At 39.5% G+C, this 12,268-nt stretch overlaps 1 protein-coding gene across 1 annotated transcript in view; it reads right to left on the bottom strand.

Annotated features, from left to right (window-relative positions):
• Positions 1-8,162: 8,162 nt before the first annotated feature.
• BBS7 (Bardet-Biedl syndrome 7) overlaps positions 8,163-12,268 on the bottom strand; it is a 46,692-nt gene continuing 42,586 nt past the window's right edge. The window contains exon 19 of the mRNA XM_034771824.1: positions 8,163-9,322. Within this exon, the coding sequence (XP_034627715.1) occupies positions 9,186-9,322 (137 nt within the window). The 3' untranslated portion in view covers positions 8,163-9,185. The remainder of the gene's footprint in view (positions 9,323-12,268) is intronic.

The following is a 12,268-nucleotide window of genomic DNA, read 5'->3' on the forward strand; positions in this document are numbered from 1 at the left end:
AGCTCCGTGCCCAGCAAACCCGTGACAAAGATCCCCCCAAATCAGACAGTGCTCGGTGCGGAGGCTCACGGCACGGGCCTAGTGTCCTCAACAAGTACTCCTCGTTCTTTCAACCTCCCAGTTTTCTATGGTCTCAGTCTTGTAATTCCACATTTGTGAGCCAGGCAGTTGACAATTAACACACTCTTGCTGAAGGAGCTAGGTGAATTTGAGCCTGGAGGCTACATCACTATAATCTTTTCTTTTTTCACTTTCTTAAGTAAAACTAGATTTAATTAGGGCTTATCTACAGGGACACCTATTCCTGATTAACTGCTTGTGTGGATGCTCTTACGCCAGAGTAAGAGTTCTTTGCTACTGTTTAGTTTAACCTATTCTGGAAGTGGATTAAATTTATTTGGAATTTTAAAAAACCTTATTCCAGAATAAGAGCTCCCCGCAGGCAGTTAGCAATAGCAATTATGCTCTATATTCACACCCTACCTGGATCCAAATTAACTTCTTCGTGTAGACAAGCCCTTACATGGTATATTTGTGCAGTGGAGAAGGCAGTGATCATTGTTGAATAAAATCTCCCTTTTTAGATAAGAATCTATTTTTTATGAAAACTTAGAAACCCAACTCAGGGTATCTTGTATCATGGAGTATATATATTTCCAAACCAGTCCGAATTGGAAAACAATTTTATTTCATGTAGATACTTTTAACTCAGTACGTCATATGTATTAATTAAATCCTATTATACTAGGGATCAGCAGCACTGCAGAATATAAGAGCTATGTGCTCTTGGATTTTACCACCAAACCCTAAAGCAGAAATTTTACAGCAAAAAAGTATGGAATAACAGCTCAACTCTTGCCACACTCCTCCAATGGAGCCAAACACAGAACAGGCAGATTCATTCCCAGTTTTGGTCAGATTACCCTTTTAACTCTGCTGCCTAGGATGGGGCATGATCCAAGGACCATTGAAGTCAATGAAAAGACTCTCACTTTACTTCAATGGGCTTTGGATCATCTAAACTCCCAGACCCAGGGGATAGTTTTAAATATAAAAATCATGCTAGCTAGACTCTGCCCCACAGTGTGAACCAGCTACCCATTGCTTGTTTGTTTTTTATGTCTGTAACTGGGAATTGTTTATCTCCTTTTCTTTTTCTACCAAGGATTCAGGGGTGCTGGAATAATTTTTATAGTGGGGGTGCTGAGAGCCATTGGACCAACCTGTAAATCCTGTATATAATAGAAACCACTTCAAGGTGGGGGTGTGGCAGCATCTCCCATACTCCTAGTTCCAGCACCTGTGTAAGGACCCAATAGCTTGTTTTCCTGACTTGGAGTTAGCACTTTTGTGTATATATGCCCCTTTATGGGTAGTGATTTTTTAATTTCAAATTACTGATTCATTTTAAAATTATTACTCACATTTTTTATCATCTGTATATAGGGTTCCCCCATGCTATTAAGTGGCACAAAATCTTGTAGGTAAGTGATGCTGTATGTGACATCTTTCTCATTATAAGGGCAGTTTATAGTGCTTATTTCACACTAAACATTTACTTTGAGTGTTATAACAACATACAGTAAAATAATAATAATCCTTTTAAAAGTTCACAGTATTACAAAACTATCTACATATACAGGCCTTTATTTACAGAGTGAATTTTGAAACATGGTAAATGTTATTCATGAGATTTGTAGTGACATTTAAAACCACTGATTTTGGTTTTTTTTAAGGTTTGAAACTTTTCTGGGATGTTATATTTTGAAATGCATATGATGCAAATAAAAATTAATATTAAAAAGATGGGTATATTGCTACAGTTAATGTAGTGCTTGTGTTAAAGGTGTACACTGATGTACATAAGACTGAAGTTCTGTTTTTCTTCAAAACTAGCATAGCAATGGCACTGGCAGTATAAATTACTACATTAATGTTCCCACCCATTTCTGGAGGGACCACCTTTGGGAGTCAGAAAATAATTCAGTCTTCATGAATGTTCAAACCTTCTGCTGACACTAACAAAGGCACCAATTGGGATAATGTTCTTTGAGAAAAGCTATCCACTAAAAATTGAACTCAGACCCTTACAACTCATTTCACCAACCTAAAGACTGCAGATCACACCTTTATAGGCGACATGGAACCACTGATCCCATCACCACCAGTCCCTCCTACTGGTTTGCTTTTGTATTTTGAGGCGGGAGAGTGGGCATGGGAGGGAAGCAGGAAATAGTTCTAGTTAGCACATTAAATATATTATTTAAAATAAATTAATGAAAAAAGTTTTTCTAGTGCCTGGTAGATCAAAAGCCAGCTGGTCTAGACAGACAAAATTACTGTTGATATGATCTAAATTAATTGCTCTTGGTTTCTTTTTTGAGCTAAATATAGCTTATGTAAAATTCATATGCAATGGGGATTTTCTATTATTAAGATGGTGAAAAAAAATCTTAGCTATGGAAGTATAAAAATAAGGCTATTAAGGATTATCTATTTTACCTAATTATTAATTAAATGTGTTCACAACTTTGAATATTTAACCATGATCCCCTATAGTATTTAAAGTAACATTTATTAATTTATTAGGTGTTCAGGATATACATACACATATTTTTGCTTTCTGTTCTCCCCTCCAAGAAGTTTTTGGCTGATTTTACACTGATTTATTTTCCTGGATGATACATTTTACGTGAATATTGTATCTTCATTATAATTTTGATTCTGAAACCATAAAAATGTTCATAAATGACATTTTACTGTTCTTTCAGTAAACAATAGAAGAAAACACTTGTAGAAAGATGAATAAAAGGCATGGAATAAAAAATATGCTCATTTCACATTGGGAACAGACTTTAGTTACTTGAAGATGATAAATGAATACAAACATTGATTTAATATGGTAAAACTATAAATATATTTATTGCTAAATTCATTGTTCTAAGGGCCATTTGATTTATAGAATGTAGCACATTTTCTTTATATTACTACTCTGTGAAGAGATACACAAGAAACAAAAGTATTCCAGCACCAGAAATGCTGAAAATAATTTAAAATTCATTTTATTTTGTGCTGTTTTATTTGCATTTGTAAATCAAATAAATATGGAGAGGCAGCATTGTCCAGTGGATAGGGAACTGGCCAGGGACTCAGGAAACCTAGATTCTGTTCCCAGCTCTGCTAGTGACCAGATTTGTGATCTTGGGTAAGTCACGTCTCCTATCTGTGCCTCTATTTCCTATCCTAATGTACACTGTAAGCTCTTTGGACTGTCTCTCAGGTGTTTGGGCCCCAGTTATGCTAGGTACTGTACAATCTCAGATGAGACCTCTGACCACTGTTGTAATACAAATAAATAATTTTAACACCACATGCAATTAATCTTTAAATAAACTGGAAGCCAGTGTGAGAATAGAGCCAGATTGAACTGAGTAGACCCATGTACGCAGTGCATGCTACTTTTGACACAAGGGGGTTAACAATAATGCCTCCGTGGCACTACCTATACCAGTGGATCTGCAGAGGAGATTACAAGCATGAAGAAGCTGAGTAAAGGCACAGTGTGGACCAATGTTTAGATTGTTCCCTTTGGCAGCAGCGCTTCAAGGAAAGCAAGCACTTTCCAAGCTGCTATTGCAGCTGCACTGCCAGGGAGCTAGCAAAAGCAACAGAGGGTCATTCTGAATTGGTGCAAGCCCTTGTCTTGGAAAGCCAACCCTGAAGAGAACACCTTGTACCCCCAGTGGATGTTGGAAAATGTACGGTTTTGTACACTGGACTCCCTGCTTCTTCCACAGGGGAGGTGGGAACGAAGCGGGGGGGGGGGGGGGAAATGCTGCCCACTCTCAAAGATGCACAGATTTTGGGTAAATGCAATAACTATCCAGGGGAAGAGGATGTTTGGACTGGATCAAAGACCTCAGCAGCTGGGCCATTGTTTACAAATTGGCAGACAACATTTCACAAGGGTATAACACTTGGCCTTCTGAATGTTGGTCATTGGTCTAATATTAAGATTAGGTAATAAAAAATAATTCAGTACTTTAGTATATACTATCCAGATCAAAACAGCCATCAAACATTAGATTTACTTGTGAATTCTAAGCTGACTGTTGTCTGGTAACCAACTAGAACATAAAAACGGCCATACTGGGTGAGACCAAAGGTCCATCTAGCCCAGTATCCTGTCTTCTGACAGTGGCCAATCCCAGGTGCCCCAGAGGGAATGAACAGAACAGGTAATCATCAAATGATCCATCCCCTGTCACCCATTCCCAGCTTCTGGCAAACAGAGGCTAGGGACACCATCCCTGCCAGTAGCCATTGATGGACCTATCCTCCATGAATTTATCTAGTTCTCTTTTGAACCCTGTTATAATTTTGGCCTTCACAACATCCTTTGGTAAGGAGTTCCACAGCTTAACTGTGCATTGTGTAAAAAAATACTTTGTTTGTTTTAAACCTGCTGCCTATTAATTTCATTTGGTGGCCCCTAGTTCTTGTGTTATGAGAAGGAGTAAATAACACTTCCTTATTTTCTTTCTCCATACCAGTCATGATTTTATAGACCTCAATCATATCCCCCCTTAGTTGTCTCTTTTCCAAGCTGAAAAGTCCCAGTCTTATTAATCTTTCCTCATATGGCAGCTGTTCCATAAGCCTAATAATTTTTGTTGCCCCTTTTCTGAACCTTTTCCAAGTCCAATATATCTTTTTTGAGATGGGGTGACCACATCTGCATGCAGTACGCAAGATGTAGGCGTACCATGGATTTATATAGAGGCAATATGATATTTTTTGTCTTATCTATCCCTTTCTTAATGATTCCCAACATTCTGTTCACTTTTTTGACTGCCGCTGCACATTGAGTGGATGTTTTCTGAGCAGGGCCGGCTCCAGGCACCAGCTTAACAAGCAGGTGGTTGGGGTGGCTAAGGGAGAGGGGCAGCATGTGCGGCAATTCGGAGGTGGCAGGTCTCTCCCTCCCTCTGGGACTGAAGGACCTGCCGCTGAACTGCCGCCGCCGATCGCAGCTTTTCCGGCCCCCCCAATTGCCGCCGCCGATCGTGGCTTTTTATTTTTTGGCTTGGGGCGGCAGAAATGCTGGAGCCGGCCCTGTTTCCGAGAACCATCCACAGACTCCAAGATCTCTTTCTTGAGTGGTAACAGCTAATTTGACCGCATCGTTTTATATGTATAGGTGGGATTATATTTTCCAATATGCATTACTTTGCATTTATCAACACTGAATTTCATCTGCCATTTTGTTACCCAATGACTCAGTTTTGAGAGATCCTTTTGTAGCTATTTGCAGTCTGCCTGGGTCTTAATTATCTTGAGTAGTTTTGTATCATCTGCAAATTATGTCACCTTACTGTTTACCCCTTTTTCCAGATCATTTATCAATATGTTGAATAGGACTGGTCTCAGTACAGACCCCAGGAGACACTTCTATTTACCTCTCTCCATTCTGAAAACTGACCGTTTATTCCTACCCTTTGTTTCCTATCTTTTAATCAGTTATCAATCCATGAAAGAACCTTCCCTCGTATCCCATGACTGCTTACTTTGCTTAAGAGCCTTTGGTGAGGGACCTTCTCAAAGACTTTCTGAAAAACTAAGTACACTATTTCCACTGGATCCCCTTGTCCATATGCTTGTTGACCCCCTCAAAGAATTCTAGTAGATTGGTGAGGCATGATCTCCCTTTATAAAAACCATGTTGACTATTCCCCAACAAATTATATTCATTTATGTATCTGACAATTTTGTCCTTTATAGTTTCAACCAGTTTGCCCGGTACCGAAGTCAGGCTTACTGGCCTGTAACTGCTGGGGTCACCTCTGAAGCCCTTTTTAAATATTGGCAGCACATTAGCTGTCCTCCAGTCATTTGGTACAGAAGCTGATTAAATGATGTTATAGACTACAGTCAGTAGGCCTGCAATTTCACATTTGAGTTCCTTCAGAACTCTTGGGTAAATACCATCTGGGCCTGGAGACTTATTACTGTTTTAGTTTATCAATTTGTTCCAAAACCACCTCGATCTGGGATAGTTCCTCAGATTTGTCACCTAAACAGAATGGCTCAGGTTTAGGAATCTCCCTCACATCCTCAACCATGAAGACCAATGCAAAGAATTCATTTAGTTTCTCCGCAATGGCCTTATCCTTGAGTGCTCCTTTAGCATCTCAATCATCCAGTAGCCCCACTGGTTGGTTAGCAGGCTTCCTGCTTCTGATATACTTAAACATTTTTTTGCTATTACTTTTTGAGTCTTTGGCTAGCTGTTCTTCAAGTTCTCTTTTGGCCTTCCTAGTTACATTTTTACACTTCACATGACAGAATTTATGCTTTTTATTTTCCTCATTAGGATTTAACTTCCACTTTTTAAAGGATGCCTTTTTGCCTCTCACTGCTTCTTTTACTTTGTTGTTTAGCCATGGTGGCTCTTTTTTGGTTCTCTTACTATGTTTTTTAATTTGGGGTATACATTTAAGTTGAGCCTCTATTTTGGCTCTATCCCATGCAGCTTGCAGGGATTTTACTTTTAGTGCTGTACCTTTTATTTTCTGTTTAATAACCTCCACATTTTTGTGTAGTTCCTCTTTCTGAATTAAATGTTACAATGTTGGGCCACTGTGGTGTTTTCCCCACCACAGGGATGTTAAATTTAATTATATTATGGTCACTAGTACCAAGTGCTCCAGCTATATGCACCTCTTGGACCTGATCCTGTGCTCCACTTAGGAATAAATCAAGAACTGCCTCTCCTCTTGTTGGTTCCAGGACTAGCTGCTCCAAAAAGCAGTCATTTAAGGTGTAAATAACTACACCCATCAGGCACATTCTTTGACAGCTTGGATGGATTCCTTCTGAACAAAAGCATATGTCAGCCAAATATGTATACCTTAGTCTCTTTGCATCTTGATCGTGTTGAATGAGACCCAAAATAGGTTCTTGATTTCCCTTTTAACTGTCTTTTTAACACCAATGACTAGAAAAGAATCATAATTTTAAAATACTATCTGAACTAGTTTTCAGGATGGTCTTTCGATTTAATTTTATAGCAGGCAATTCTTCATCCATATTTCTAATGTTCTGGAATAATTGTAATTGCTCAGTTTGTTTGATTTTTTAACTTCTGGATCTCTACAGCAAAGGAAACAGTAGGTTCAAAACCAACGCACAGTTCCTTTTGGAATGGGTCAGCTTATCTCCTACATAGTGGTGGGGTTAATGGGAATATGAGGAAGAAAAGGAAGCCAGATCCAAGAGGCTTGATAGTAGCCTCCACTTACAGAGTTGTTTTCAACTTCCAAAAACCACACTGCTATCTGAAAATTGTTAACCTACTGTTGTTTAAAAACATCCTAAACATTAACAAGAAATTAAAGAGAAAAAGCATTTTCTCTTCTCTCATTACTTTGTGTAATTGACAGCACTTTATGTAATCATTTTCACGACTATGCCGGTATAGTCAGTCAATTTTGATTTGCTCCTGCAGACCTCTACGTTAGTACAATGGGATTCTGAACACATGCAGGGGACAGTACTGTCAGCTCCTGATGCAGGATCAAGGCCTGGCTTCTGTTTGAGTGGGTCTTTCACACAATAGCAGGGAACAGGGGGAAAAAAAATGTAAAAAGAAATGATTATAAAATTGAAAAAAATAGCAAGGAGACTCAGGCACAATTTTGGTGCCCTAAGTGGATAGCACGAGAAACTACCAGAACTTAATTCATGCTCTTCACTTGGCCCATAACAGCAATAGGTCAGAGCAAAGAAGTGGAGCCATGAGGGGTGTAATTCCAACCACGGGGAAAGCCAATCTAGCAGAGCATCCTGACTTTTTGGGTAGTGGGGGTGAAGGAAGGCAGCTTCCTCTGTGGCTCTAATGGCTGATGTAGGTTGTTGGCAAACATCACCACATCAGTTACACTTGAGTCACATTTTCAAATTTTTCTTGGCAAACATGAGGGATAGAAACATAATTGTTTGCTAAATGAAAATTTAGATTTTGACATGTTATGAGGAAGGCTCCTAGGCATCACCCCATGATGCTATAAGGCTCAGTTCACCATCACTGCCTCTGGATCATCTGGTATGCTACATAGCTGCATGGGCTATTTAAGCAAGTGTAAATAATTAAATCCAACATCACTCATTGAAATAGATTTATTTGTTGTTAGGCATAGACAGCATGATTGAGGCTGTACAAGACAAAAGTAGTTAGTGTTCCTGCCCTAATATGCTTACCATCTAAATCCATAGGACAAAAAAGTGTTCTCTCAAAAATGCTTTGCGAGAGATAGGAGATGTCATTGTTACTAAAAGATGTTAGAGACTGTGGACTTTGTAATAGAAATTTTTCGGGAGGGTTTGGAAGGGGGAAAAAAAAAAAACCACAAACAGGGTAAGCGCCTGATAGATGGTGACAGTGAGCATTTCAGGCATAGGAGCAGTATGGAGGCAGTCCAACTCAATCCCTTCTAAGGGGACTATATACAATAATTTATATGCGTTCTTAAGAATTTTATACTTACTAGATGGCTTATGCAACATAGTGCAATTATATACCTAATTACCCTTTAAAGCAACTAAGTACCTCTTTCCCTTCCTACATACAAAATTGTCTTCAATATCTATAATATATACAACATACAGGTAATTTACAGTATTGTACCGTTTTCTGTATACAGTGAGTATTTTAAACAGTTTGATATAGCTATACATTTCCAATTGTTACTTTCTTAATTTCCCCCAATATATTTAATATTAGACAGATGCCAAGCCCACAAAGACTTGTTTCTCTAGAACTCTTACAACTGTGGAATCTTCTCCCATGTCCTGTTTAACTAGAGTAATAAAAGTTAGTATTTTCAAAAAAATTTAAGTCTTTGCACCTGATCCTATCACAATTTTCTTCAGCTATTATGATCGGTATTCAAGTAAACATACGTTATATGCAATAGGCTTTACAGTTATTTTCAGCTCAAATTCTGAACATACTGTAATAAATAGAAGTACAGGACCACATTATAGAACGGTCAACACAGCAAAATGTTAGATACATAAAAGCAAATCAAGATATACTAAAAGCACTTACATTAAAAATATTCAATATCTGATTGCCCTGATTCACATCAATAAGAAAACTGTCCCAACATATCATTTCTTCTAGTTTAGGCAGCAGCATCGAAGAATGCAATCAGTGCGTTTTGGTCATAACTGTCCAAAATTTCCAGAAGAAGAGGAACTTTCGTTTTCACATTTGTGCCTTTAAATTTAAATTTATCAATGAAGAGATCTGTAATCATGCCTGCAAAAATAATGTTGATTGACAAGGTTTAGTCTTTGCTTTATTTTTAACAGTAGTTTTCTTTTAATAATGTAATTTGAGTTAAATTATGGTTGATCTTTTAGATTATAGAACTAAAATTATTTAGTTTAATACAATATGTTTCAAAATTCACTTACAGTTGAAGTACCAGAGGCCCTGGGATCCTACAATACTTTATGTTTCAGCTACATTCCAAATAACAGCATTTCTGTCTTTGAATTACCTGCATCTCAAGTGGAAGGTGCTCTTAGGACAGAAAGAAAATTGCTTAACAAAAAACAAGTTTTAAAATGTGTTTTTCAACTAACAGCCTGTGTATGTAGGCTTACTGAAGCCTATTCACTGTCACACCTGCAGATTGTATGTGCTGTGAGCAGCTTCCGTGGTTACTTTACAGATTTCAAGATCCAGATATGCAAAGATTCCATTCAACACTGGATAATTTTAAGATCTATAGGGTCTCAAGGCTTCTGGTGCATTGTGAATTGGTCAGTTCTTGAATTTTTCTACCGGTATTACTAAGAAGTTCTGATCCAACAAGTTCTGTACTTTAGTAGAAAAATCAGATTTCAATTTTATATATCTACGATTTGTATTTATATTTCCCACTATGTCTTTCACTTTTGACTTTCAATGTAAATACAATAACTTAGAGCCTGATTCAGGAGAGAACTTAAGGACATGCTTAAATCCATCTTTGGTCAAGATAACACTTGCCATATTACATCAACAGGCCATAAACATATATCCAAAGTTAAGCACGTGTTGAAGAGCTGTCCTGAATAAGGATGCATTCCTGAATTGGGGTTGTAACAAACAGTCATCCCTCTCTTTTAGCATTCCACAAAATAAAGTGCATGAATCTCATTAGAATAATCCAACTCCTGAATTTTCAGCACTGCCTCAGATCTCATTGATTCATTTTCTAAGGTTCTCTTCTGAATCGTTCTTGAGTTTCTGAAGAGTTTCATATAGAATCATAGGACTGGAAGGGACAATGAGAGGTCTTCTAGTCCAGTCCCCCGCACTCAAGACAGGACTATGTATTATCTAGACCAGGGGTTCTCAACCTTTTTCTTTCTGGGTTAGGCCCCCCCGAACATGCTATAAAAACTCCACGGCCTACCTGTGCCTAGGGTGACCAGATGAGAGATGTGAAATATCGGGGGTGGGGGGGGGGGGGGGGGGGGAAGAGTGTGCCAGCAGAGCAAAAAAACAAAAAACTAAGAGCCAGCAGTGGAGGAAAGAACAAAAGCAAAAAACCACAACAACCCAAGAGCTGCTGGAGCATAGGAAAAATTGGTGGGGGCTGAGCACCCATCGGCAGCTCCACGCCCCGCCACCCCGCACCAACTCGCCTCCACCTCCCCTGAGCAGGCTGCCGCATCCTGCTTCTCCCCCCTCCCTCCAGCACTTGCGCCGCCATACAGCTGATTAGGGGATCCAATGGGGTGGTGCTGGGGGCGGGGCAAGGGCGGGAATTTAGGGAGGGATCCAATGGGGGAGGGAAGGGGCGCGAGCTCCCTCCGCCTGTGCGCCGGAGGACAAAATATTGGGACAATTCACGTCCCGACCAAACATCGGTCGGGACGTGGGACAAACAAGTAAATATCGGGACAGTCCCAATAAAATCGAGACGTCTGGTTACCCTACCTGTGCCACAACTGTTTTTCTGCATATAAAAGCTGGGGCTGGTGTTAGGGGGTAGCAAACAAGGCAATTACCCGGTGGCCCAGGCCACAGGGGGCCCCGCAAAGCTTAGTTGTTCAGGCTTTGGTGTCAGCCCCAGGTGGCAGGGCTCAGGGTCCCGAGCTTCAGCCACATAGGGTGGGGCTTCCTCTTTCTGCCCTGGGCCCCAGCAACTCTAATGCTGGTCCTGCTTGGCAGATCCCCTGAAACCAGTTCATGGCCCCCCCAGTGGGTCCCCTCACTCGGGTTGAGAACCACTAATCCAGACCATCCCTGACACGTGTCTGTCTAGCCTGCTCTTAAAAATCTCCAATGATGAAGATTCCACAACCTCCCTGGGCAATTTATTCTAGTACTTAACCACCCTGACAGTTAGGAATTGTTACCTAAACCGCCCTTGCTGCAATTTAAACCCATTGCTTGTTATCCTATCCTCAGAGGTTAAGGAGAACAATTTTTCTCCCTCCTCCTTTTAACTACCTTTTATGTACTTGAAAACTTATGTCCCCCTCAGTCTTCTCCAGACTAAACAAACTAAATTTTTTCAATCTTCCCTCATAGATCATGTTTTCTAGACCTTTAATCATTTTTGTTGCTCTTCTCTGGACTCTCTCCAATTTGTCCACATCTTTCCTGAAATGTGGCGCCCCAAACTGGACACAATACTCCAGTTGAGGCCTCATCAGCATGGAGTAGAACGGAAGAATTACATCTCATGTCTTGCTTACAATACTCCTCTTAGTTAACATCCCAGAATAATGTTTGCTTTTTTTGCAACAGCGTTACACTGTTCACTCATATTTAGCCTGTGATCCACTATGACCCACAGATCCCTTTCCACTGTACTCTGTCCTAGGCAGTCATTTCCTATTTTGTATATATGCAAATGATTGTTCCTTCCTAAGTGGCGTACTTTGCATTTGTTCTTATATGTATGTCAATAATACTAAGTGCATAATTTGACTTTTACCTTTATTTTTCAGTTTTATTTCAGAATATCAAAATCTGCAGTAATACCCAGACTCTTAAGTTTACCCAGAAGAGTTTTTACATGCATATTCACTGTGATCCACTGGTCCTCCTGATGCTACTAGATTGTACCTACCTGCCAATTTAGTCTAGTGCTATTACTAGAAAACTTAGAACTATATTTTTATCTTGTCTATTGCTCTCTCTGGCTGTTAATATTTTTAGCGTAAAGAAAAAGAAGCTAAAAAAAGAGAAAAGCTCTATTAA

This window comes from Trachemys scripta, chromosome 5, assembly GCF_013100865.1.
Source record: "Trachemys scripta elegans isolate TJP31775 chromosome 5, CAS_Tse_1.0, whole genome shotgun sequence".
In the NCBI taxonomy this organism is placed as follows: domain Eukaryota; kingdom Metazoa; phylum Chordata; order Testudines; family Emydidae; genus Trachemys; species Trachemys scripta.